General features: G+C 38.7%; 3 protein-coding genes across 13 annotated transcripts in view; 1 reads left to right on the plus strand and 2 right to left on the minus strand.

Moving 5' to 3' along the window:
• LOC125485380 (V-type proton ATPase subunit E 1-like) overlaps positions 1 to 168 on the minus strand; it is a 5,327-nt gene extending 5,159 nt beyond the window's left edge. Inside the window, exon 1 of the mRNA XM_048607892.1 lies at positions 142 to 168. Coding sequence (XP_048463849.1) covers positions 142 to 168 — 27 coding nt within the window. The remainder of the gene's footprint in view (positions 1 to 141) is intronic.
• Positions 169 to 7,100: 6,932 nt separating this feature from the next.
• Positions 7,101 to 22,817, plus strand: LOC109932374 (BH3-interacting domain death agonist-like). 11 transcript variants are annotated; one of them, XR_007264056.1, is made up of 6 exons: positions 7,102 to 7,568; positions 7,902 to 8,147; positions 13,552 to 13,688; positions 18,089 to 18,310; positions 21,447 to 21,549; positions 21,630 to 21,732. XR_007264056.1 is itself a non-coding variant. In XM_048607511.1 (5 exons), exons 2-5 carry the CDS (start codon positions 7,922 to 7,924, stop codon positions 21,642 to 21,644), a joined length of 600 nt encoding a protein of 199 aa, XP_048463468.1. In that variant the 5' UTR covers positions 7,101 to 7,679; positions 7,902 to 7,921; the 3' UTR covers positions 21,645 to 22,817. The 11 variants fall into 11 exon arrangements, 6 of the variants coding, with proteins under 6 accessions (XP_048463468.1, XP_048463467.1, XP_048463464.1 ...); XR_007264053.1 differs by having other exon boundaries at positions 7,103 to 7,568; positions 13,549 to 13,688; positions 21,630 to 21,731; XR_007264054.1 differs by having other exon boundaries at positions 7,550 to 7,746; positions 13,549 to 13,688.
• A 745-nt stretch (positions 22,818 to 23,562) lies between these two features.
• Positions 23,563 to 26,908, minus strand: part of LOC125485381 (bcl-2-like protein 13) — an 8,148-nt gene continuing 4,802 nt past the window's right edge. Inside the window, exon 2 of the mRNA XM_048607893.1 lies at positions 23,563 to 25,302. Coding sequence (XP_048463850.1) covers positions 24,490 to 25,302 — 813 coding nt within the window. The 3' untranslated portion in view covers positions 23,563 to 24,489. The remainder of the gene's footprint in view (positions 25,303 to 26,908) is intronic.

Below are 26,908 nucleotides of genomic sequence, written 5' to 3' on the forward strand. Positions count from 1 at the left end.
TCAAATGCCTTCTGGAAATCCAAGTATAGGGTGTCCACATTTTCCTCTTTATTCACAGTGTATGTTACCCTTCAAAAAATTCCAATAAATTGGTTCAACATGTTTCCCTGTGACAAAATCATGATGACTCTTTCCAGTTACCTTGAGTTTTCCCAGGTACCCAGCCATAACCCCTTTAATGATTGATCCTGACCTTTTTTAATAGACAGACATTAAGCTAACTGGCCTGTAGTTTCCTGTTTTCTAAGCCCCACCACCCTTCTCAAATACAGTAGTTATACTTGCTACATCGCAATCTGATGGAACCTTTTGAGAATCTAAAAATTTTGGAAAACCAACTTTAATACATGTAATACCTAATTAGCCACCTCTTTTAAGACCATTAGATGACACCCATCGGGACCCGGGACATGTCAGCCTGCAGCTCCACCTGTTTGCTTAGCACTGTTTCCCCTGTTATTGTAATTTCAGTAACTTCCTCTCTCTCTTCCTCTTCCTAATTTATAGCTTTTACTGGAATGCTTTTTGTATTTTTGATAGTCTGTGGCAAGATGCCACACAAAGCAACATGAAAAGTTATATTTGTTGAGGTATAAATGCTGACCAAGACATTATGAGAAGTGCATAACTTTCTTCAAGTGCCTCAGGCAATCTCCAGCTTACCCAGATGTGCAGATAGGATCCTGGTCTACCATCTCATCCACAATACAGTGCTTCTAACACAACAACACACAACGTTAGGACTATACAGAAACCCAATTCAGGTCATCTTCAAATTCTCAATGGGATGTATGCAAATTCTTTAAATGAGAGGTAAGACTGCTATTGATTCAACTAAGCATATGTAAATTACAGGAGAAAGTGGGGAAAATTTATTTTGAATTCCCCACTAATAAAAAAAATGCCAAAAATTTAGGGGAAAATCACTGAAAAATTCCCAAAGACAAAGAAGCAGCAATATTATAAGTTATTCTGCAAACTTTAAGTCACATAAATTGCTCCAGAGACTGCTGGATTTTTTTTCTTCTTAGCTAAGCACTGAACAAAGATTTTTTGTGCAGCCCAATACCAAAAGTGAAAGGGTGAAGAGACTCTGTGTGCAGAAACACATTTAGTGAAGGTTTCATGTTTTACAAATTGTACCAAAAATTTTTTTTGAAAAGAAAACATGATTGCATCCTATTCATTTAATTTTATTTTGGGATCATTTCATTAAATCAGAGAAGATTATGGGGTTATATAAAAGAGCTCTTTAAAATTAGAAAGAATATTGATAGAGTAAATAAGAAGCATTTCCATTGTCGGGAGGGCCTGTGACCAGATGATACTGATTTAAGATAAATGGCAAAAGAGACACAGAAGACATTTATTTTCCACAGTGTGTCGATATGATCCAGAATGTTTTGCCAAAAGGAATGGTAGAAGCAGGTTGAATAGCAACTTTCCAAGGAAGTTGGTAATACGTTTGCAAACATTTTCATAGCTGTGGGGAATAAGCAAGATTATGGGACTAATTAGATAGTTCTTTCAAAAAGCTGGTCTGAGCACAGTGGGCTGAATGGCCTCCCAGTGAGCCAAATGATTTTATTTCTCAACTTGTTGTGCCATCACATTGTGACCTTCTATCCCAGAGGTTGGGACACTACCACTGCACCACAAGACCCCCCCCCCCCCCTAATTAGCTGCAACAATGGGATTTGAACCCATGCTCACCCTCTGGTTATCACTAACCTCAGCCTTCTAAATGATTTAATGCTTTTGCTCTTTTTTATACAGACCAGTACACTAAAGATACTAATTCCTGGTATTTATATAAATACCCCTCTTGTCCACAAAAAAATGGCTGTTCTTCATCCCTAAGTCTGAACAATTATAACCTACTCACCTATATGGGAGCTGGAGCTTATAGGAAGCAAGCTAGACCCTATCCTCATTTGAAGTACACATCAGTGGAGTTCAGTAGTAGCACACAGACTGCAGATAGGAGATCTAAAGCTGTAAGTTTTCAAATGAAGGCACTCTCATTAAATCACGTCCTCAGCTACTTTTAGTGAATGATGATTTCATTCGATCAGAGAAAAAAACAGACCAGGTTTCGTGGTAACAATGATGGTGAACCTGTTAGTGCTCATTGTCATTAAAACATTGAAATTTAAGGAATCTGCACACATGCAGAATGAGTAGGGAAGGTGATGGCTTAGTGGTATTATTGCTAAACTATTAATTCAGAGACTGTGGGGACCTGTGTTTGAATCCTGCCAAGAATTTGAATTTAAAAATAAAAAATCTCAAATTAAGAATCTAACGATGACCATGAAATAACTGTCAGGGAAAAAATATGGTTCCTAATGTCCTCTTGACTCTTAATTGTCCTCAGGGCAATTAGAAATAGGCAATTAATGCTCAGCTGGCCAGTGATACCCATGTCCAATGAATTTAAAAAAAAACAGGAATCTGTAAGTTGTTGTGAGTGATACAATGCGGCTTCAAAGGGTGCAATGTTGAGATCTACAGCCTGCAGTTCCTAAACAATCATGCTATGATTTCCATAGAGATTGATAACTTTTAAAAAGAGATATGAATTCCCAGTGATCAACACAAAGAATTGCACAACAAGATTTTACATTTTAAGACATTTGCTGCAGCAAAGTTAGATCAACTTTGACTGAACATTACATAATAGGCAATGAATATACAAAACTCCAGAAGATATTTCCCTGAAGTTTGTGGCACAACTGAAAACTTCATGAAGGTGAATCTTCCAGTACTCCTTTAAATCAAATCCGCTTCAATTAACCATTTGAGCCTACCTGAAACGACTTCACAATCCTTGTTTCCGCAAACATGGATTCTGTCCTCACCAACTTTGTTTGTTGATTAACCCTGGCTGATTAACACAAAAACATTCTTTTTCTTCAACGTGAAATACCACCACCTGCTTTTAATCTGACAACCTTTATGAGTCTGCAAGCAATAAGGCCAGCTGCTTCTTCTTTACCATCTGAGTCATATAGAACAGAAACAGATCCCTTGGTGCAACCAGTCCATGCCAAACATAATCCCAAACTAAACTAGTCCCACCTGCCTGCTCCTGGTCCATATCCCTCCAAACCTTTCCTGTTCAGGTACCTATCCAAATGCCTTTTAAATGTTGTAATTGTGCCCACATCCACCACTTCTTCAGGAAGTTCATTCCACACGCAAACCAACCTCTGTGTAAAAAAAATGCCCATGTCTTCTATAAATCTCTTTCCTCTCACCTTAAAAATGTGTCCCCTAGTCTTGAAATTTCCCCATCCTAGGGAAAAGACAACTACCATTAACTCTATCTATACCTCTTGTTATTTTATAAATTCTATCAGGTTGCCTCTCAATCTCCTATACTCTGGTGAAAAAAAGTCCCAGCCTATCCTTATAACTTAAACCCTCCATTCCCAGTAACATCCTGGTAAATGTCTTCTGAACCCTCTCCAGCTTAATAATATCCTTCCAGAACTGGACACAGTATTCCAGAAGAGGCCTCACCAATGTTCTGTACAACCTCAACATGACTTTCTAACTCCTATACTTAAAGGACTGAGCAATGAAGGTAAGCATGCCAAACACTTTTTTAACCACCCTGTCTACATGTGATGCAAACTTCAAAGAATTATGTACCTGAATCCCTAGGTCCCTCTCTTCTACAACACTACCCAAGGTCCTACCATTAATTGTATAAGCCCTACCCTTGTTTATTGTACCAATACCTTACATTTATCCAGATTGAACACCATCTGCCACTTTAAGCCCGTTGACCCACGTGATCAAGATGCTTTTGTAATCTTAGAAAACCTTCTTCAGTGTCTACTATGCTACCAACTTTGGAGTCATCCACAAACTTATTAACCATGCCTTCTATATTCTCATCCAAATCATTTATATACATGACAAACAAAAGAGGACTCAGAACTGATCTCTGCAGAACACCACATCCAGTCTGAAAAGCAACCCTCCACCACCACCACTCTCTGTCTCCTGCCATTAAGCCAATTATGTATCCAATCGGCAAGATCACCCTGAATCCCATATGACCTAACTTTACTAATTAGTCTAATATGTCACACCTGGTTGAAGGCTTTACTAAAGTCCAAATAAATAATGTCTACTGCTCTGCCATCAATCGTTTTTGTAACTTCCTCAAAAAAACTCAATCAAGTTTGTAAGAAATGATTTTCCTCGCACAAAGCTATGCTGACTATCCCTAATCATTTTTTTCTCTTTCAATGCCCATAAATCCTACCTTTCAGAATCACCTCCAACAATTTACTCTCAACCAAAGTCAGACTCTCAGGTTTTTCCCCATTTTCTCTCTACAACCTTTCTTAAATAAAGGTACATTAGCCACCCTCCAGTCATCAGACACCTCATTTATAGTTATAGATGAAGCAAATATTTCTGCATGGGTCTTATAATTTTCTCCCTTACTTCATGCAACATTCTGGGATACATCAGATCAGGTCCTGGAGATTTATCCACCTTTATATTCTCTAAAGACCTCCTGAACTTCCACTTCTAATGTGAACTGTTTTTAAAATATTAAAGTTAATTTCTCTGCATTCTCTAGACTCCATTTATGGAATAGATTTTTTTTTTTTAAAAAAAAAAACAGAATCCGTACAATGTGGAAACAGGCCATTCAGCACAACATGTTCACACTGACTCTCTGAAGAGCATCCCACCCTGACTCACCCCCACACCCTAGACAATGTAGCATGGCCAATCCACCTAACTTGCACATTTTTGGACTGTGGGAGGAAACCAGAGCACTGGAGGAAACCCACACAAACTCCACACAGTCACCCAAGGCTGGAATTGAACCCAAGTCCCTGGTGCTGAGGCAGCAGTGGTAACCACTGAGCCAGCATGTCACCAGTTTCTTCACAGTAAAAACTGACATGAAATATTAATTTAGTATCTCTCCCACCCCCTGGAGTTCAACACAAAGACAACCTCCTTGATCTTTAAGAGGCCCTACCCTCTCTCTAATTGCCCTCCTTCTCTTAATGTATTTGTAGAATCTCTTTGGATTATCCTTAAAATTATCTGCCAATGTTATCTCATATCCTCTCTTTGCCTTCCTGATTTCTTTCTTAAGAATGTCCCTACACTCTATATTGATTAAGAGATTCAATTGAACCAAGATAGAACCAACTGCAGATGCCAGAAGTCAGAGTCAATACAGTGTGGAGCTGGAGAAACACAGCAGGTCAGGCAGTATCAGAGGAACAGGAAAGTCGATGTTTCGGGTCAAGACCCTTCATCAGGACTGTTGTCTACATCTAAAATAAGATTCTCTTTCATTCTTGATTAGAACCTCAATATCTTTATTCATCCATTATTCCTTAATCTTATCAGCACTACCCTTCACCTGTAACAGGAACAAAATGCCTCTGAAATCTCGTCATCACACTTTTGAAGGTCTCCCACACGTCAGGCGTCCTTTTACCTGCGAACAGTCTACTCCTATTAGTTTTTGAAAGTTTTTGTTTCATACCATTAAAATTGGCCTTACTCCAATTAAAAATTTTAATTTTTATGGAAGGCTTATTCTTTTCCATAACCATTTTGCAACTAATAGAATTATGATCGCTAAACCAAAAGTGTTCCCCCACTTTTAGTTCTGTCACCTGCCCTGCCTGATTGCCCAAAAGAAGGTCTAGTTTTGCTCTTTCTCTAGTAGGAGCATCCGCATATTGATAGAGAAAATTTTCTTGAACACATTTGACAAATTCTTCACCATCCACCTTTATCACAATGGTTGCCCATTTTCCAAACATTTTCAATGTTTGGAAAACCCCCCCATTATTACAACCTTATTATACTTACACATCTGAGATCTTCCTACATGTTTGTTTCTCAATTTCCCTCTGACAATTGAGGGGCCTACAGTACAATTCCATCTTCCTCCATGTTTGTTACCCATCCCATGTCCCAGGTCCAGTTCTGGATGGATTGCTCCCAGGACAGCCAATCCATTTTTAAATGTTCACATCCAATTAGTACTTACCTGTCTCCCAGCAATCCCTTGGCTTCATTTTTTCCTCTGTCTGGGCACCTTCTCTATCTAATAATTCACACTCCCCCATTATCATTAGCATAAATACCACCCAAGGTCTTTGTGCCAAAATATAACAAAGGGTCTGTTAAGTTTTGAGGTACCCTTGTGGCCTTAATGGGAATGTAAATAGTTTTCTTTCATGATTAGAAAATGCCCTCTTGTTGCAACTGGACTGAAGTGTCACAAGTCCATTGTCTATTCTGTAAAAACTGTACCGATGTGTTGTAGTTGTTTTTACTTATAAATAATTTATGAATAAAGATTTTTTTTGAAAAAATAAAAGAAACCACCATTTCCCAGCTGCTTTCAGTTCTGAGAAGGGTGACTAGATGAGAAACCTAGAGTGTTTTTCTCACAGCGGATGCTGCCAGACCTATTGAGTTTCCCCGGCACCTTCTGTTTCTGTCGCAGAATCATTTGTGGCTTTCAGAAAGGAATTTGACAGGCACCTAAAGAGAAAAAGAAACGGGCAGGATTAAGGGGAGAAAAACCAAAAGAACTGTGGATGCTGTAAATCAGGAACAAAAACAAAGTTGCTGGAAAAGCTCAGCAGGTCTGGCAGCATCTGTCGAGGAGAAAACAGAGTTCACGTTTCGGGTCTGATGACCCTTCCTCAGAACTGATGGTGGCTGGGAAAACATCAGTTTATATGCAGAGAATAGGGAGGTGGGTGAGGTCGGGAGTAAATGATAGGATAGAGCCCAAAGAGAGAGAAAGACAGTTGGACAGACAAAGGAGTTGCTAACGATCAGGGTGGGAGGGTGAGTAGTTGTTAATGGGGACTGTTAGTGACTAACAACAGGGGGTGGGTAATGGCAGGCTATGTGGTAACAAGGGGATGAAGGGGATATTAGGAAAGAGGGAAGGGGATTGGGTGAGCAAGTCGGGGGGACTGGCTGAATTGCCCTCGCAGATAGCAAGCACCACCCTACGCTTACTGACTGCTATACTACAATCATTATGACTCATGGCATGTAAATGACCTATTTCCTCCTCTAGCGCTATTCCACCGGGGGTTGGGGGCGGGAGTCTACTGTACGTTTCTTCTCACTGTGTATGGACATAATTAATTTCCTGATTGAATACTCGAAAAACTTGCGGCCAGTCGGTTTTACTGGAGCAGCACCTAGAGGAGGAACCCCCAATCTGCTGGGAGAGTGCTTGTTATTTTTCCACCCCGGAGTGTGGAGTGTGTTGGTGCCTCCTGCAGTTGTAACAATTTATGTCGCAGTTTCCTGGAGCATTGACACACTTTTAGCGCCACCACATCAAGTCAGAAAGAACACATTCCTCGGTCTTCATCAGCTTGGGCTGCAAGCAGTAGAAGCATATCAAGGGGCGTGTTTTAACGTTGTGTAAGGGTTGCGGAAAAGGGAGGGGAATTTGTGTAGGTTTGCATTTCCCAGCAGCAACTTGTACCGGATTCGGCAAAGTCTTTGACCAAAGTGAAAACCCGGCGCTGCTGATCGGAGTGAGTAATTGAACTATCGTTGCTGGCAACGTCTATAGGTTTAAACTGGGGAAGAAACCGTCTTCACATAAACTTGCTTTGCGAATGTTGGGGAGGTTTAAAGCGTTTTAGGTATAACGAAAATCTGTTTCGGCTTCCGGTCTCTGCATTTCCTCAATTTAACAGTTGTGTAGATCACGTACGTAAATTTATGTATTCATCTTTTCTAAAATCAAGAATCAGCTCTGATGTGTACCCCTTCCCCTCCAAAACGAAACTGTTTCAACTAAGCTAGACTTGCTGTGTCTTAATTGGTCTTGCCACTAAAACATGTTATTTATGTTTAAATTGCAGGGCACAGGGCAAGGAACATTATGAATATGTTTTGGGACGCTGATGCTTCCTTTGACGAACAGACTCAACATATTTTGTTGAAGTTTCTTCAGCAAAATAAAGTTGAAAATCGAACCTACCAGCAAGAAATTCAGAAACTTGAAAATGAATTGAGAAACGGATCCAGATTTGACGATGATATTCAGACGGATGGACACTGTCCTTCAGGACCTCAGCGTACAGACTTTCGTTCAGATATGGGACAAGGTACCGACTCACTCCCACAGTTAGCCCTTGGCTACACATCTTCCAATCCCGTTTCCTGTAGGAAGTCATAATCAACCTTTCACATCTGCCCTCACAGTGCAGCTTCCCATACTAGTGCTTCCAGCATGTCTTTTGTTTTCCCTACCCACGGATTCACCTTCATAGTTAGCAGGTTTCCTCCCACAGTCCAAGGATGTGCTGGTTAGGTAGATTGATCATGGCAAACTGCCCCATAGTGTCCAAGGAAGTATGCAGGCCAAGTAGGTTATTGAGGATAAATGTGGGGTTATGGGGATTTGGTGGGAGGCTGGGTCTAGGTAGGATGTTCTTCAGTGTTGGTGTAGACTCGATGGACTGAATGGCTTCTTCCTGCACTATAGGGAATCTATGATTCTATTAACAGGATAATCTCTCATTTGTTTCCCTGCTTCTGTACATACTGTTAGATCTGTACAAATTCTGACAAAAAGTCAGAAACTTGAAGTGTTAACTCTTCTTTTCTGACCAGAGAGGTTGCCTCACCTGCTAAGTGTGTCCAGCATTTTCAGTTCTTATTTAGATGTCCAGCATCACCAACGTAGTGTATCTTTAGTATTTAACTACTGTGATTGTAGGCTCAGGCATGGATCTGTTCTGGTACCACAATATGTGAATAATGTTTTAATTACAATTGAAAATGAATGTTGCAATTTAGTTTTTGCTGGCTGGTGATTTCATTGGTGTTGGCTATCCCTGGCAATTTGGCCAGCACTTCCATATATTGCCCCTCCCCAACAGGAAATAAGTTTCTGATGTTCCACCAGCACTCTCAAAACTTGAGTAGGTGTAGCAACTAGGAAGAGTTATTAATAATGAAGAGATTAATAGCATCAATGGCTTTCCATCTTCCTAGGCTACAATCTGTACTCCACTAGAAGGAACTATGGCTGGCAAGACTGAGAATCTTGACCTCCCCATATTAATATCTTTCTGTGTGCCTGCCCTTTTCATCATGCTGCCTTTTAGAATTAATTTTTTCACTCTGTTTCTAGGTGCATTTGTACAAGGAACCCTGAAAATTAGCATGCTGATACAACAAGCAATTAGAAAGACAAATTGCCTTTACTGCAAGGGGGTTGGATTACAAGATAAGATAGTCTTTTACAATTTCAGCAATAACCACTTTTCATAGACTAGTAGCATGTGATATTACCATCTCTGATTAAGAATATTACATCACTGCTTTGTTTCAGAGGTGGATTATGTCAATATAATCCCTAGAGATTTAACTGGCAGTAAATCACAGTTGAGCCTTATGCTAGTATTACCCAGCATCTAAACATGAGCACTTTACAAATAGATAATTATAATGAGCAAGAACCTTTGTTTTCAACACTCCTGGTTTCCCATTTTTAAAGAAATCACGAGTTAGATCATAGAATCCCTACAGTGTGGAAAGAGGATATTCAGCCCATCGAGTCTGCACTGATGCTTCAAAGAGCATCTTACCAAATCCCCGTAACTCTGCATTTATCATGGCTAATCCACCTAGCCTGCACATCCTGGGACACTACAGAGCAATTTACCATGGTCAATCCACCTTACCTGCACGTCTTTGGATTGTGGGAAGAAAGTGGAGCAACTGGCAGAAACCAACGCAAACACGAGGAGAATATGCAAACTCCACACACACAGTAACCCAAGGCTGGAATTGAACCCGGATCCCTAGTGTTTTGAGGCAGCATTGCCAACTACTGAGCCATCGTCTCACTCATATATCACATTTTTCATAGAGACTTGAAATAATATGAGAAGAGATTTATGAAACATTGATAATGAGGGAGTCAGTAGTCACAGGGGTCCCAACAGTAGACTAGAAATAAGTTAATGTAATTCTCTTCTTTAGAAAGAATGATGATTCAGAAGGTTGCATAATGGTATTAGGAGCTTACTTGAGCACCCCAGTAAATCAGTCAGCACAGGTTTAGAAGGCTTCCTCAAATAAACACCACAGTTTTTTGAGGAAGTGACAACCAAATGGACTATGTTAAATTATTTTTACATTGTGTACCAAGATTTCCCAAAGACATTTGATAAAGACGCAGATTAAAGTCCACTGGCTAAGTGCAAGGCTCAAGAAATTCAGGGTAAACTTGGTAGTGGCTAAGAAATTGCAGAAGGGTAGAAAATGACAAAGATGTGTGGTGAGAAGGAACTGTACTTAGTATGTTGAGAGGACTGATGCTGTTTCTAATTGACATTAGTAAGTGATTCAGAAACTGTGTTGATTAATCAGTTTGGAGATAATATCATCCATATCAGAGCAGGAAAGTCAAAAATTACAGAACGAGTTCACCAATATTTGGTCAATCAGACAAATGTAATGTAATGTAATGCATCTAGAAAGGAAAATGTGTCACATACATATTCTTTTAAATAACTAAAGATGAAGAGGAAAGAAGTGGGTAAACCATGCACACATCATATCCAGCCAGCACAGAACAAGGATCAGAAAAACTAATAAAATACTGAACTACATAACCAAAACAATACAAGTCAAAGGAAGTTGTGATCAACTTGTGTGGTATTGTGCTGACATCATATCTCAAGCGCTATATCTATTTTTGATTGCCAACAAACAGCAAGATATTAAAGCAGCACCGAAAAATGCCACAAGGCTGAACACATCTCAACCAATATGAAGGCACGTGAAAAACATTCGCATTACGAGTGTGAGAATGCCATTCACCCTCTTGATCCTGCTCTACCATTGATGAGATATGGTTGATCTGATTATGGCATCAAGTCCACTTTCTTGCCTATCTCCAGTACTCTTTGAACGTTAATGTTTTAACGAAGATCTGTAGCTCGAGTTGTGGTTGGAGTTGTTGGTTGGTTTGCCGAGCTGACTGGTTTTTGTGCTAACTTTTCATTTCCCTTCTAGGTGACATCTTCAGTGCTGTCTAGTCTCTGTTGAAGTGCCATTGTTTTGTTTCGCCCTGAATTTATATGTCTGTCATATGGGTCATTTCTGAAGAAGGGTCCTGACCCGAAACGTCAGCTTTCCTGTTCCTCTGGTGCTGCCTGGCCTGCTGTCATGGTGGGCAGTCTCATTTCCAGTTTTGTACCGTAGTGGTATGTAGATGGGGTCTGTTTGAACACATTTGTTTATTGCACCACTGGTTGAAAACCAGGTCTCCAGGAATTCTCGTGCTTGTCTTTGTTTTGCTTGTCCTAGTACTGTAACTTTGCCCCAGTGAAATTGAAGTCCTTCTATATCGAAGTGTTTTGAAACGAGGGAGAGTTGGTCATGCTGTTTTGCTGCGAGTTCATGTTCATGTATCCTGGTGGCGAGTTTCCTGCCCGTCTGTCCTATGTAGTGTTTCTCGCAGTTGCTGCATGGTATTTTAAATACTCTCCCTTGTTTCAGTACGCTCTGACATAGAAGGACGTCAGTTTAACTGGGACAAAGTTACAGTACTAGGACAAGCAAAACAAAGACAAGCACAGGGATTCCTGGAGGCCTGGTTTTCAACCACCGGTGCGATAAACAAACATGTTCAAATAGACCCCATCTACATACCACTACGGTACAAAACTGGAAACAGGGCTACCCGCCATGTGAGACTGGACCATTTAATTCACAGTGGGACAGAACCACAGTGCTTCAACGGAGGCTACACAGCACTGAAGGTGTGACCTAGAAGGGAGACGAAACGTTTGCACGAAAACCACTCAGCTCGGCGAGCCAACTAACAACTCCACTCTTTGTTAGTTAAGAATCTAACTTCCTCCGCCTTAAAAATATTTAATGACTGCTGTCACTGCTCGCTGGAGAAAAGAATTCCACATACTCATGACTTTTGAGGAGAAAACATTTTTTTTCGTCTTTGTCTTAAATGGGAGACCCCTGATCTTTACACTGCCCCCACAGGTTTAACCTACAAAGGGAAACAGACTTTCTGTATCTACCCTTCCTGTCCCCTCAGGATTTTGTCTGTTGTAATGAGACGTGTTCTTATTCTTCTAAACTTGAATAGTTACAGGACCAACATGTCTAATCTTTCCTCAAATGTTAATCCTTCTTCCCAGGAATAAGTTGGTAAGTGAACCTTTATAAAAACCGAAAGAACTCGGATGCTGTAAATCAGGAACAAAAACAAAGTTGCTGGAAAAGCTCAGCAGGTCTGGCAGCATCTGTGAAGGAATAAACAGAGTTAACATTTCGGGTCCGGGTTCTGAGGAAGGGTGACCGGACCCGAAAAGTGAACCTTTAATCCACTTCTTCTGATACAACCATATTCTTTCTTAAATAAGTTGACCAAAGCTGTACACTGTACTCTAGACATGGTCTCACCAGAGTTTGATACAACTGTAGTGAAAATCCTTACTTTTAGATATTATTCCTCTTGTAATAAATGGCAAATTTTGCTCGCCTTTCTGATCATTTGCTGCACCTGCAATCTAACTTTGTGTTTCATGTACCAGGATGTCCAGATACCCCTGCTCCTTAAGAGTTTATCAGACTCTCTTCTTTTAACTAATGTGCTGCATTTCTGTTCTTCCTGTGAACTAATAATCACATGCTTCCACTTTCAATTCCAACTCTCCAATTGTTGTCCACTTGCTTAGCCTGTCTATGCCCTTTTGCAGATTCCTTGTGTCCTCTTTAAAGCTTACTTTCCTACTTATATTTGTGATATAAGCAAACTTAACGACCGCACATTCAGTTCCTTCATTCAAGTAACGTAAATTGTAAATAACTGAGACCACAACACTGATCCATGTGGCATTCTACCCACCATATCATGCCAAACCAAAAAAGACCTGTTCATGCCTACTCTCTGTTTGCTAACTGATCCTCTGTTCCATGCCAATATGTTACCCCATGCATAATGAGTTCTTATTTTGTTCAGTAACCTTTGTGGCTCCTTTGATTTCTGGAAGTTCAAGTACACCACATCTGCAAGTTCCCTTTACCCATGATGCTTGTTACTTCCTCAAAGAACTTTAATAAATTAGTCAAGCACAATTTTTCTTCCACAAAAATAAAATGCTTGATTGCATTGGGATTTTCTTAGTGTCCCACTGTAACAAATACCATCAATTTCCTTATGACAGATATGAATTAATTGTTATTTCCTGCTTTTAGTCTCCCTCCTTTCTGCAATAGACAAATTACATTTGTGTTGGGACTTTTCTAGAATCTAGGGACTTTTGTAGAATGAAAACAAATGCACCTACTATCTCAGCAAAAGTCCTTGAGGAAATGCTGAAGAAATCTAGGCTTTTCATTCTTGAATGGAGGTATTATTTGTTTTAAAACATCCTGAAGATGTAAATACAACAACCAATTTGATGAAAAAGCATTCACTTGGTAGAAGCTGAATTTAATACAAATTATCTATTGCTTTATTTTCAGCAGATCAAGGTGATGATGAATTATACAGAATGGTAGCTGCACAGTTGGTTGAGTTGGGAGATGAGCTGGATCAAAGTATCTTTAATCGTAACTTGATTGAACAATTTATCCACGCAAATGAAGCGATTCAACCCCAAGAGGTAGGCTGTCAACGTAGTTACTAAGCTTTTAGAAAAATGTTGATTTCGTCCGTATTTTTGTGCATATGGAGGAAACATTTCAAGAATAGTAGGTTAAGTTGTTTGGTGGTATAAAATTTGAGTATTGCTTCAAAAAGATACATTTTATCAAAGTTTTTTTGTCCTGTGTTCATCAGGACAATTCACAAGAAATACTAATGTTAAAGGAAAACAGCATTTATATTGTATGAAAGGAGACTGCTGACTGGTTGGCAAACGGACTGTATTGGTAGGGGCACTGTCATGTTTTTGTTTTCAGCAATAATAGGTTGATGGCTTTAGCCTTTTGGTTTTTCATTTTTCACAACAGTTCTGCAACTGTCAACTTGCCTAACCAATCTTTTGCTTCTCCAACTGATCTTGGAGAACTAGGACAACTCCAAAGGATAATTTCTTTGTCCAGACCTTCCCCTGTCCCTTTGACACAAAGTACTAGTAACACCTGGATTTCTGAAGATCATGACTATCCACAAAGCTTCCTACCATGCATACTCCTATTAACTTTGGTTCAGTGTTTTCACTAAGTTTGTCACTGTGTCCTCTGTGTTCTGAAGTTTCTAAACTATCTTCCCCTTTGCTGTTGTCTTCAGGCTCATCTCATTCATGCTTGAAACAAAATGTGAGGATGCAACTTTTAGATTTAACAAGTTGGGAGAGCCACTGAGGATTGGGGTGAAGAGCAAATGGTCCAGAATAATGCAGGAGACATTTGACATGCTGTTGTCTTTGTCTACCAGCCCTAAATCCCAAATCATTCCCTCCACCCCCATAAATTCTCTGTTGCTCTAACTGTGGCCTTTGCCAAATTTCCCTGTTATGGGGGTTGACTAGCTCAGTTGGCTGGACACTCATTTGCGATGCAGAGTGACACCAAGAGTGCGGGTTCGGTTACCATGAAGGTCCTGCCTTTCCAACTTCACGCTTTGTTTGAGGTGTGGTGACTCTTGGGTTAAACTAACCACCACTTGTCTCTCTCTGTTGAGAGAACACCCCTGTGGTCCTCTTGGACAATGGTAACTTTGCCTTACCTGTTCATGACAACATTTGCAGCAGAGACGCAAGGAAATTTGATCTTATTCTGCTTAAACTTTTCTGTTCTCCCTAAACCTTTCTCTTTAAAATCTCAAAAATCTAGCAACCTTTTTATTCATGCCCTAAACTCTCTTGCGTAAATATCAAAGAAATGTATTTGTATTCAAATAGAAGTTTATCTATGGAGAGGTCCCAAAAAAGCTGTATTGTCTGTTGCTTCTTTGCTTACCTATATTCCATACGTTGTTGCTAATTTACATGCAGTTTGAAGTATATTTTCAACAGAGCAAAAAAAAATTAAAGGAGTGAATAAATCAATAGGAAAGCACTGATTAGGATAAAAATACAAAAAATCATAGATCTTGAGTGAAAAATCATGCATTATGTTAGATGAAAACGGTTTGGGTCCTTCAAAAGTTAACATGTATGCTGCATCATGTAAAGGAGCAAAAATAGATTCTTTAACATCTTATTTTTGTTTATGCTTTGCAGTAATCCATTTAATTAGTACCACGAGTAAAGCCATTTGGCAGCATCTTTACAGCGAAGTAGAAATGTCTCTATGGTTTGTGTGACAATACTACGGCTTTTAAGAGGTGTATTTTGTCCTGGTTTTATGAAGAGAAGTTGAGACCGAGGTCCTGAGCATTCTGTTTCCAGCCAATAAAGTAAACAACTTGTGATAAACAGGTCTTGAGATAGCAAGAACTTCAAATGCTGGAGTTAGAGATAACACAGTGTAGAGAATGAGGAATACAGCAGGCCAGGCAGCATCAGAGGAACAGGAAAGTTGACGTTTTGGGTCAGAACTCTTCTTTAGAAATGGGGAGGGGAGGGGAGCTTGGAAATAAATAGAGAGGAGGGGTGGGGGCTGGGGAAGGTAGGTGGAATGGTGATAGGTGAGTGCAGATAGGGCGTAATGGGGATTGGTCAGGGAGGTGGGAGGGGTGGATAGGTGGGGGAGAAGTTGACAGGTTGTATCAGGTCAAGGAGGTGGAGATGAGAGGGAGGGTTGGTCATGTGATGAGGCCGGAGGACGGCAGATTTTGAAACTGGTAAAATCCACATTTAGGCCATTGGGCTATAGGCTTTCAAGGTGGAATCTGAGGTGCTGCTCCTCCAGTTTATGGATGGCATCATTGTGACACTGGAGGAGGCAGAGGTTGGACATGTCACCCAGGGAGTGGGAGTGGAAATGTTTTGCGACTGGAAGATGGTGGTGTTTGTCACGTACAAAGCGCAGATGCTCTACAAAATGGTTCCAAGTCTCCACTTGGTCTCACTTGTATAGAGGAGGGCACATTGGGAGCAGCGGATACAGTAGACAGTTGACAGTTGACAGTTGTGCAGGTGAACCCATGTCTGATGGTGAAGGTTTGTTTTTTGCCTTGAATGGAGTTGAGGGGGTAGGTGTAGAGGCAGGGGTAGCACTTCCTGCGGTTGCAGGGAAAGGTGCCGGGAATGGTGGGGTCAGTGGGGTTACTGGGGAGTGTGGAGCGGACGTAGGGACCGCTCTCTCCGTGACTCCCTTGTCCGCTCCACACTTTCCACTAACCTCACTGACCCCACTATGCTGCACGTGAGATAATCTATTTTACTGAATTTGCCTCTGCCAAGAGTGTGTTGATGGGATGTTACTATCTTGGAACAGCTAATCAGTGGTAGTTAACATATTAAATTGTTAAATATTTCGATAGAGTTATAGTAAAGCTTTTTTTTATTCTTATTTTGTCTGTAATTTAACTATAGCGTAAGAATAAATTGTGTATTCCTTCAAGCCAACTTGACCAATTGAATTGTATCTGGAACACAACACCTTACACTTGCCTTTAAAAATAAGAAAAGGTTGGGGTTGAGGCTATCTTCTTAGTATATTTTGAGGGCATTCGGTCTGGTCCATAACATTTGCAACAATGGTGTGAAATATTAGTCTTTGTTTAATTTTTTTCTTTGGAGGAGTGGTAGAAATGTTAAAACATAAATGTTTCAGCTGCAAAGGAATTAATATGTGCTTAACTTAAAAAGCTCTGAGACACTACTTATCTAGATACATGAAGGCATCAGTTTAATTTTGACAAAGTAGAATTTCAGAATGAAAAACGCTGTCTGTCTTTCCCCTTGATTGCTTACAGAAGTTCCATCTACAAAGGGAATTCTCCTGATGTGATTTAGTATCTGAAAACTGCAATGTGCAACTTAACAGTAACTTCATTGAGGAAAGATTTGTGATGAAATGTGGAATGACATGTTCTGCTTTGCTACTGGCTTATCAAAAATGGCATCCCACTTTTTGACTTGCCATTTGAAATGCATGAAGTGACATGAAGGTGCTATATTTGCATGGCAGTAACAAAATAAATTTGCCATACAAAGTTTGAGCTGGTTTGACGTGACTGGAGGAGCCAGTACTTAACCTTTATTGACTGTCTTTTAGCAATATGCTAATTGTTAATTACTGTTAATGAACCTCTCTGCCTCCAAAAATGAACTATTCAAAGTTTGCAGTTTCATTCATTTTAAAATTAATACATGTACTTCTCCTTTGTATTCTTTCCTGTTTTCTCATTTTTAAGTTCTTCCAGTACCTGATTTGATATTTATACTTTCTTTTCAATCCCTGTGCTTTTGTTTCACAATCTTTAATGTGACAGCTGCTTGCCCTGCTCATTTCCAGTCCTAGTGATTGATTCTTCTTTTGTGCACTGTTGTCAATCTACAGTTACAGCATCTTGTGGTTCAAAGTATTGGGAAGATTAAACAGCCAAGTGAAGTCTAGCTAATGACAGACTTTATTAGAGTCACTCGTGCAGCAAATTATGACTCCCTCATCGTTTATACCCATGTGGTTAAAATGTAGGTAATGGAAAATAAAGTATGTGAAAAGTGGACTGAAGCAACCATCAACATAAGAAAATTATTAAGTTTTCACTTTCTGAGGCTGGGATATATGTTTTCCTGGAATTGTCTGCTACAAAATCAAGTAAGATTACAGAGTTATAAATGCAAATACAGAATGTAATTTCCTCAAGTTGCTCACTGAATTGGCATCTTCCATTCTAATTATAAAGAGTTAATGACAGAATAAGAAAGGAAACAGCTTGAAGAAACTAAGCTTGAATAACACCAAACAACTTCCTTGTTTTGGTTTGATTCATGCTCAAGATCAACCTAGAAGGCTAGGAGAAAGTGACTTTATTGTGACTTATTTCCATTATAGTAACATTATTTGTTTGCATATGCTTATATAAATTGTACATATAAAATTATTTCCTAATAACTGGATGTAAATCTTGTCAATATAATCGTCTTTCTTCGTTTTAATACATCAGGATGGAACCAGGATTATGTCTGCCATGATTGCCCATTTGACTACTCAACGAAATGATGTTACTCGAGATATGCCCCAGGAGAAAGTCTTCCTATTGCTGGCAATGATGCTGTTCAAAAAAACTGTAGTAGAGAAACCGCTATTGCTTCCACGCATCTTCAAAACCACTGTCCAGTACATTAGTAATACACTCCAAAATTATATTCAGAATATAGGAGGATGGGTAGGTTTTTTTTTTAATGTATTCAGTGATACGTTGTGGATTGATTTTAAGAACTCAGTTTAATTTACTGAAGTTTTTTTGAGTAAAAACTGAAATAATGATGCAACATAATGCAAGGATGAAGAACCAGATGGGCCAGAAGACATCAAGTGATCCAATAGATTATGAAATGTGAGCTATTATGGGGAAGAGAGAGGAAGGAGTAAATACAAAAGCAAATTAGTGTCAGAGGTGAAAATCTGAAATGAAAGGTGTTGTGGGGAATATTCAGCAGGTCTGGCAGTAACTTTGCAAAAATAGTTAACTTTTCAAGTCGATGACCTTCCCCAAGACTGTGTAAAAATCTAGTGTTTGCTCCTTCTTAGATGTCTTATGCAAAGTCAGACTAATAAAGTACTTGGCTGGGATGTAGCTGGGCTAGAATCAGTTTGGGAAATAGATGAAGCAGTGTTGACAGCTTAGCGCTTAAAGCAGCTGATTCTCATGTCATCAAGAAACATAGCATAATCCTGATGATAGAGGAATAGAAAAATTAAATGGAGCCAAACCCAACTATTGAAATTGAATAGGCTGATGGGCAGGAAACGGCTAGAGGGGATAAGGGGTTCATTTTCAGGTTGTCGACCTGTGACCAATGGGGTTTTACAGAGATTAGTGTTGGGACTACAACTGTTTACAAAATAATGACTTCGAGGAAGGAAGCAAATATACTGTGGCCAGATTTGCAGATGGCACAAAGATAGGTGGAAAGGCAGGTTGTGAGACGGATGTACATCATTTCAGGAGAGATATTGATATGTTAATTGGGAAAGTTAGGAAATGCGGTATAGGTGGAAAAATGTTAAGTTGTTCATTTTGGAAGGGAGAACAAAGGAACTATTATTTAAATAGAGAAAAACTGCAGAAAGCAGCAACACAAAGGCATTTGTGGGTACTTGTGCACAAAACACAAAAAGCTAGCACACAGGTGCAGCAGGTAATCAGGATGTCTAATGGAATGTTGGCTCTTATTTCAAGAGGTTTGGAGTATAAGAGTAGGGAAGCCTGACTGCAACTGTACAATGTCCTGGTGAGTCCACATCAGGAGCACTGGTGATAGTTTTGGTCCCCTTATTTAAGGAAAGATATCATTTCATTGGAGGCAGTTTAGAGAAGGTTCACTAAGATGACCCCCGAATGGAGGGATTGTCTTATGAGCAAGGGTTAAACAGTTTAGGACTCTACTCACTGGAATTTCAAAAAATGAGCAGTAATCTTATTGAAACAAATGAGATTCTTAAGGGGCTTGACAGGGTAATTGCTGAGAGGATGTTTCTCCTTTATTGGAGAGTCTGAGATCAGAGATTATAGTCTCTGAATTAAGGGGTGCCAATTTAAGACTGTGATGGGGACAAACTCTGACTTGTGGGGGCAGAGTCCTTGTGTATATTTAAGGCTGAGATATATAAATTCATTTCAGTAGGAGAATCTAGGGTTACAGGGAAAGGGGACGTGGGGAATGTCAGATCTGCCATGATCCTATTGAATGGCAGAGCAGGCTCGAGGGGCCGAATGACCACCACCTGTCCCTGTTTATGGTCTTGCTAGAATTAGCAGGGGTAGGTAAATGATCTGCTCTTGTATTGAATGTTTTTATGATTATAAAGTTAAGTGTTTAGGCCATTGTATTCCTTTTTGCCGATCTGCCTAGGACTCTACTGGCATTGTTGCAAGTACTTGGCAAGGGATGTTTTCCATTTGGTTCGGTCCAAAAGGGATCCATTACGTGCAACGATACCTGTAGTTACACTGTAGGAGAACATAGCACAGCCATTAATGATGATGGCCAGCTAAGGCTTCAGGTCTACCTTATTTTCTTCTGTGTGCTGCAGTGTTAACCACTGGGGATTATTATACAGAATGGCAATCAGCTGTACTTTGAATGGTCAAGCACTGGTTATATTATTTCTGTACCAATTCATACTTCTAAATTGGGCTTAATTAGCTATTTAAATGACAGTAAAAAATGAATTTAAAGCAAGAACACATTTTGGAACAATCTCAAACCATGAGATATATCCTCAATGCAATTTAGTCATGAGTACAGTCACAGTTGGCAGAAGTTTCAGCAGCCAATTTGTACAAAACAAAATCTGTAGTAAGCAAGCAAGGTTTGGTCTTTCAAAGCAGAGGACAGATTTTAGTTGCAGGGTAGATGGTTAAAGGATGCTCCCTCTTCTGAGAAATCAAAGCTCAAGCACATGTTTAAAAGAAGAGGTCTCGTTTTAAATTGATCTTTCTCTAGAATGTTTTTGCCTAATACAGTGGAGGTTTGTCATTGAATATGTGCAAGACTGGAGTTTTTAAATCTACAATGGAGTCCAGAATACATAGTGGCAGGAAAGTGGAATTAAAACCACAAACAGATTAGCTATTAATCTTACTGAAATGGAGGAATAGGCTTGAGGTGCCAAATGGCCTGCTACCCCAACATGAGAAAAGGGACCCCCAAATAACAAAGTAGCATTGGTTGAAAAATAAAACAACTTGTCAAGGAAACAAGAATTTGCAAACACTTCTTAATATAGTACTTCAGCTTTTTAAGATGACTGTAAAAGATGCAAATATTTTAGCTGAATGAGAGCAGTATTGTAGAAACATTGCAGTAGCGGGAGTGTTAAGCATGAGACTAGCTAATGCTAGCTGCAGTATAGAAATTAATCAACTTTTTTTTTTAAAAAAAGTGAGGCTGACACATTTAAATGATCTTTATTGGTGGAGTAAGAGGCTTGCAAAGATTTAAGCTCTAATTTTGTTTATTTTTTTTAAAATTGCCCTCATTCCACATGAGCTCCACCAACTTGCCAATTTCATAACTAAAGTTATAGGAAAAATAACAATGAATGAATAATTGAGCAATGCATAAATTATTCTTCCAGCTAAATTTTCACCTGGTCATAACAATTTAGAATGAAATTTTCTCAGATCTGGTGGTGATATGTTCCCCATTTGATACTACACGTCCGAGGGCCACTTGTGGTGTAGTAGTAACATTCCTACTTCTGAGGCAGGAGACCATCAGAGGAATGCAGTAACATTTTTTGAAAAGGTTAATTAGAAAATACTTATCACAAGTCTCTTTTCTGTGTACAATTAGATTCATACACAAATGTTTTACTCTTGACGCTGGCCTGGTGGTGGAAAACAGCCAATATCTATCCATAACTTTTGCTGAAATGTTTGGATTATAGATTAAAAAGGTATTAAAATCATTTGAAGCTGTTCATAATATTGCAGTATTATTACCTGAAGCTTAATTTGATTTATTTTCCTTTCACAGCAAAATATACAGTGAGACTACAAGCAAGCAATAGAAATATCTTTGGCTAAAATTGAATCAATTTGATTTATATTCCTGTAAAATGAAGTTACATGGAAGCCATTTTAAGAGGCTTTTTAATACTTTTGCTTTAGAATATGAAATAACAAAGCTACAGTTTTAAACGGACCCTAACTGAGAACTGAATGGATTTGAAAACAGACATAAAATTGAGGAGTCACTCAAAGTGCAATGAATGGTGGTAGTTTGTTTTTGAATGCATTTTTGTTTTTTAAAAAAAAACAAAGCCTTCAGTTCTGTATTCAAATACTTTTTAGTGACTGCAGTTTCTAAATTCATGATAGTATGAATTTGATTACAAATGCTATTAGGATATTGCTTATGGCTAGCATATCATATAAAAACTGAAGTGTTAAGTTTGCTCTATCTTTTGAATTTGAGAAAATGGAGCTGAATTTGAGGAATTACAACTTAAGTGTATGTTAATTTTGGTGTTTACTGTATTTTAAAATAAATTTCTAATTAAGAGTTTGAGAACAAAATAATCATGTCCTTAAGCTTTCATCTCCCAAGTGTTCTTCAACAAAAACTATTCTACCACTTTTTAAAACATAAAAAAAGCAAACAAGCTTGCAGTGGTGTATTTTCCACTACCTAAACATATCCCAGATTCAAAGCTATTAAAATTACCTTGCTAAAATGCAGGTGCAGTAATGTAGACTGGTTTATCAGAATAGATGAAAACCACACTAATTTTAAAATGTCAAACTGGACAATTGTGGAGGAAGAAAAATAGAGTTGGCAGTTTGTGCAATCACCTAAGTGCTGCCCAATCCTGTTAATATAGTTATTGAATTTAACAAATTAATCCAGTTTTGTATCTTGGCTCATCCATACTTGAAGTGACATAGGGACTTGATTTCTGTAAATAAAAGATAAGGTTCGAGCCTTACATTTTAAAAAAAAAAGTTACCCAGGAGCATAGGAAGCCTACAGCACACAACCCCCCCTTGCTTTCTCCATAGCAAAGACTGGGTCAATGGATGTACCTACCTTCTTCTGGGGAGTATGAATATAGAGATTGAAATTAGAAATCTTGCACTTGACTAGATAATTGCATGATTAACGTTTATTTTCAGCAAGAAACTTCTAAGTAGTAATTTAAAATAAAGTACCTGTTGAAGCCCATAATGCTTGTTTACTCTTTCTTCCCCATCCCACTGCTCAACCAATTAGCTCAAGGCCTGCAAATGACCCTTGCTGTTTAATTCAGGAATTATTCAAACAGCAGTACAACATACTCAAGATGCTAGGCAAAAATATCTAGAAACAAGCCGTATGGATACATCAATTGAATGCCAATAAGAAATTTGCTGATTACTTGGCTTTGGAGCTTACATGGCAGTCAGTAGTCCAGGTTTACATAGGCTCTTTTCACTTCACCTGGTGCAGACAAATCAGTTGCAGTTACTGCAAAGAATGGAGTATACACTAATATTTCAATAGTAGCTTTGAAATTGACTTGTTAATTCTTGCAACGCTAGCATTTATTGACTATCTCATTACCGAAGGTGGTGGTGATGAGGATGAGCTGCCTTCTTGAACTAAAGTCAAAAGTAGTTTTATACACACTGACCTGGTGAGGAGTTTCAGGAGTTAACCCAGCAACATTGAAATACAAGCTATAACAACCCTAATACAACCACAAATTTGTGGCATTTCCAACAAAGTGCACCATACAATTAATGTGAAATAAAATCAAAACTATTTAATTTGAGTTATATGCCATGGCTATTATAGAAGTTGCTGGTTTCTAAGGAGAAATGAAGAGATTAAGAACTGCAGCAATTTTGGTTATTTCAAATCATAATGCTCTAAGGTAGAATATAATTTACTTTTTGTGACAGTTTTGTAGAAATAATGTTACACCCACAATTGTCCATATTTTATTGTGACTCATTTCCAAAATTCAGTACAAATTTCAAAGCTGGCACTTAAAAAAACACTACTGAGCTGCTTTGAAAAAAAAAATCAATTTATGTTATGTTGTCTCGCTGGGGAGCATGTGTGTCATCTTAACATGTAGTACAAATAAGGTCACCTGCAGACTTCCAACATGAAGTCATAGAACACCACATCTATCGTCTTGGCATTAGTAACAGTAGTGAAAAAATACCTACTTTAAATTTTACTTTTAACCTTACGCACATAGACATGATCAAATGAAGTTCTCATTTTTATTAATCAAAATTGTTCCATTATCTATGGAAAAAAAAACCAAATACAATCAGAGAAGGAGGCAAAGTAAAATATACAAGCAGAAGTAGATCTGAATGAATTCAAACTAGTGTCACAATCGCTCAAGGCTAACATTAAAAATTATAAAGTAATGTTACCAGCAGCTAAAGAATCAAAATGACAGAATGAATTAATTCAGATTATATATAAAAAAGGTCTCAGCTAACTAAGACCTGAATACTTAGTTCCCCAGAATGGAACTTTAGTGGTTTTTCTTGTCAATGCTCCAGTTTCAAAGTGCTTCTCTCCTCTACAATGATTTAACACTTTTCAGTGCTATTTAGAGATTTATTAGCATCATTCTAAGATTGTACTGCATACAGTGTGAACATCTTCCATGCTGCACAATTTCCATTCCATTATACAAATTTATTTCCTCAATATATTAGTACTGCCCAGTATTCATGCATTTGTGTTGATTATCTACCCCTATTAACCATGGTTTTCCTCATTGATCACATTTTCTGCAATGCAGCTGAATAAATAGGCTTAATTAGTCATAATAATCAATTGTAGAACAGAAAGCGTTCCCAAACACAGTTCACTTGTGAACAATTCACGATTAAAATCTTCTTCTCCAGGCGAGCACCACCCCTACTGCCACAGCTAGCATTGCAAAAGCAGCAGCTCCACCATAAATCAAAAGAGATGCATTTGATTTTGCAGGAACAATTTCTTCAGCATCCTCTGATTTAGGCAGTGGTGTTATTTCACCTGTTCTTACATCATCTTCTGGTTTGGTTTCTGTTTCATCTTCCCAGATTCCTTTTTTAATCTCTTCCAATTGCTTTCTTATTTCTTGCAGTGAAGTTGATTGATGTGGTTTGCTGGATTCAACAGCCTTTTCTCTTACCAGTGTTACAGTTTTTTCCTCTATTTCAGAGGTTGTTATTGGACTTGATACTGATAAAGGATCAGCTTTCCCTACTTCAGCAGGGAGCTCAACCTCCACTTGTGTGGTCTGTTGCAAGAGTAGAGGTGCTGACACTTGAGTTTTTAATTCTGCCTCCTGGCTCTCGACTGCTTCAGGAAGCTCCTCTTTTTCTACATGGACAATATCAGAATTAGAAGAGTTGTTTTCACTTCTCTCTTCACCACCACCGTTACTGTCCAAGCTTTTCATGTCCTCTGGGTCTATGGATAATTGTTGCCAAGACTCTGTTCCAAGAGAAACTGGCAGGCTTTCAGTATGCCAGCTTTGGCTCGTAGACAGTGAAGCTGGCAAGCCAGCTGCCTGCCAAGAACTGGTGACAGTTAGCGGTTCAGGAGGACTTACTTGACCAGAGTTGTCACTTGTTAAGATGCAAATATCATTGCTGTCATCTACAGTTTCTCCTTGTTCTTCCTCTTCGGAATCCAGATTAAAAACAGTTCCCTAAGAATAACAAATGTACACTGAAATCTAACATATTAAACACTTTGTCGTAAAAATTTCAGACTAACAATCAGATTGAAGTTTTCACAAAGCAATCTTACATAAAGATTAATCATCTATTTGTACCAAGATAATACATATGTATGCGGGATGGGCATAAATAGACAAAATTCATTGTTTGAAAGAAGTGAAGAAAGGAATTATTAAAAAATTGGCACAAAAACTTAATTAGCCATAGCAGTTTAATTTGTTCTTTATCGAAATTCAACTTAGTTTAGGCTTACCAGAAGTAGAAAGATATTAAAGCAATAGAAAGGTAACTGCAACACAGAAAAATGACTCCTACAAATCTCCATATGGAGAAAACACCACGAAGGTAATGATCATTAAGATGACATCTCAGTTTGCGCTATTGCTTTAGTATAAACAGACTCAAAAAAATATGAAAAGGCTGCATTTTGTAATAGACTGATGAAAATTTACTTCACAATGATGTCAAGTCAAATTATTCCTGCAACATAAATAGGTTGTGAAAAAGGAACACCAAAAATGTTGGAAATGGAAGCAAGGTGTGCTAACACCATGAATTTGTTTTACTGTGTGTCGAACCATGCTGCTCACCATGTCACCATAATAACATTTGAAAGGCAGAAACTGAGGATCTCTGCAATTATTCATTGAAATTCTTGTCAATAGATCATTATGCAATTTAAATCAGAATCAATTAATTTAATAGCTGTGGTTCTTTCATGGGGTTAATTTTTTTTTGGGTATATCATCCAATTGAAATGCTAGTTAATTTACCCTGCCTTATTAGGCCCCAAAGACCTTGTGTAACTTCACTGCCACTGGCCAAAGGTAGATAGATATTTATTCAAAAAACTAAGAGTCTTCATTTGGACTTTGTTGATTTGACAGGTGTGGCTATTTGTTGGATGAACTAGTGATTTTAAATAGCTGAACAAAATTGGCATGGAAAAGACAACATGAAGTTTCAGTTCAACATTTGTTAAGTTGTTAATTTTCAGTTTTAGAAGTGGTTTTCAATATTTTATTTGACCACCCTCCAGTACAATAAAATAATTTGGTACAATGTACAGCTTCTTATGGATAGCACTGTAGGCACAGTTTCCTCAGTCACAGTGCGTCACAGCACCAGAGACCAGAGTTTGATTCCAGTCTTGGGTGATTGTGCAAACTCCATAGACATTCTCCCCGTGTCTGTGTGGGTTTCCTTTGGGTGCTTCGGTTTCCTCCCAGTCTGAAGGTGTGGGTTAGGTGGATTGGCCATGCTAAATTGCCCATAGTATCTAGGGTGCGAAATGCAGGGATAGGATAGGGAGTGGGTCTGGGTGGGATGCTCTTTGGAGGGTTGGTGTGGACTCGATGGGTTGAATGGCCTGCTTCCACACTGTAGGGATTCTACGATTCCATGATCTTATGATTATATTTATCAATTTAATAGGAAAAAAAGTTTGGGATGTGCACAAAGCATCACTTTTGCTCTATCAACATTTACGAAACAGCAATAGTCAGGTAGCATCAAGTCAAAAGGTCACAGATCTGAAACTTTATCTCTCCACATACTGCCAAGCCTGCTGAGCAT

The sequence above is a fragment of the Rhincodon typus genome, chromosome 18, assembly GCF_021869965.1.
Source record: "Rhincodon typus isolate 14 chromosome 18, sRhiTyp1.1, whole genome shotgun sequence".
NCBI lineage: Eukaryota > Metazoa > Chordata > Chondrichthyes > Orectolobiformes > Rhincodontidae > Rhincodon > Rhincodon typus.

Excerpts from the sequence above, each read along its gene's own strand:
- LOC109932374 (XM_048607507.1), top strand. The coding sequence starts at position 7,922 with ATGAATATGTTTTGGGACGCTGATGCTTCCTTTGACGAACAGACTCAA. Across the intron at positions 8,148-13,548 it reads TCGTTCAGATATGGGACAAG|CAGATCAAGGTGATGATGAA; the intron begins GTACCGACTCAC and ends CTTTATTTTCAG. Across the intron at positions 13,689-18,088 it reads AAGCGATTCAACCCCAAGAG|GATGGAACCAGGATTATGTC; the intron begins GTAGGCTGTCAA and ends TTAATACATCAG.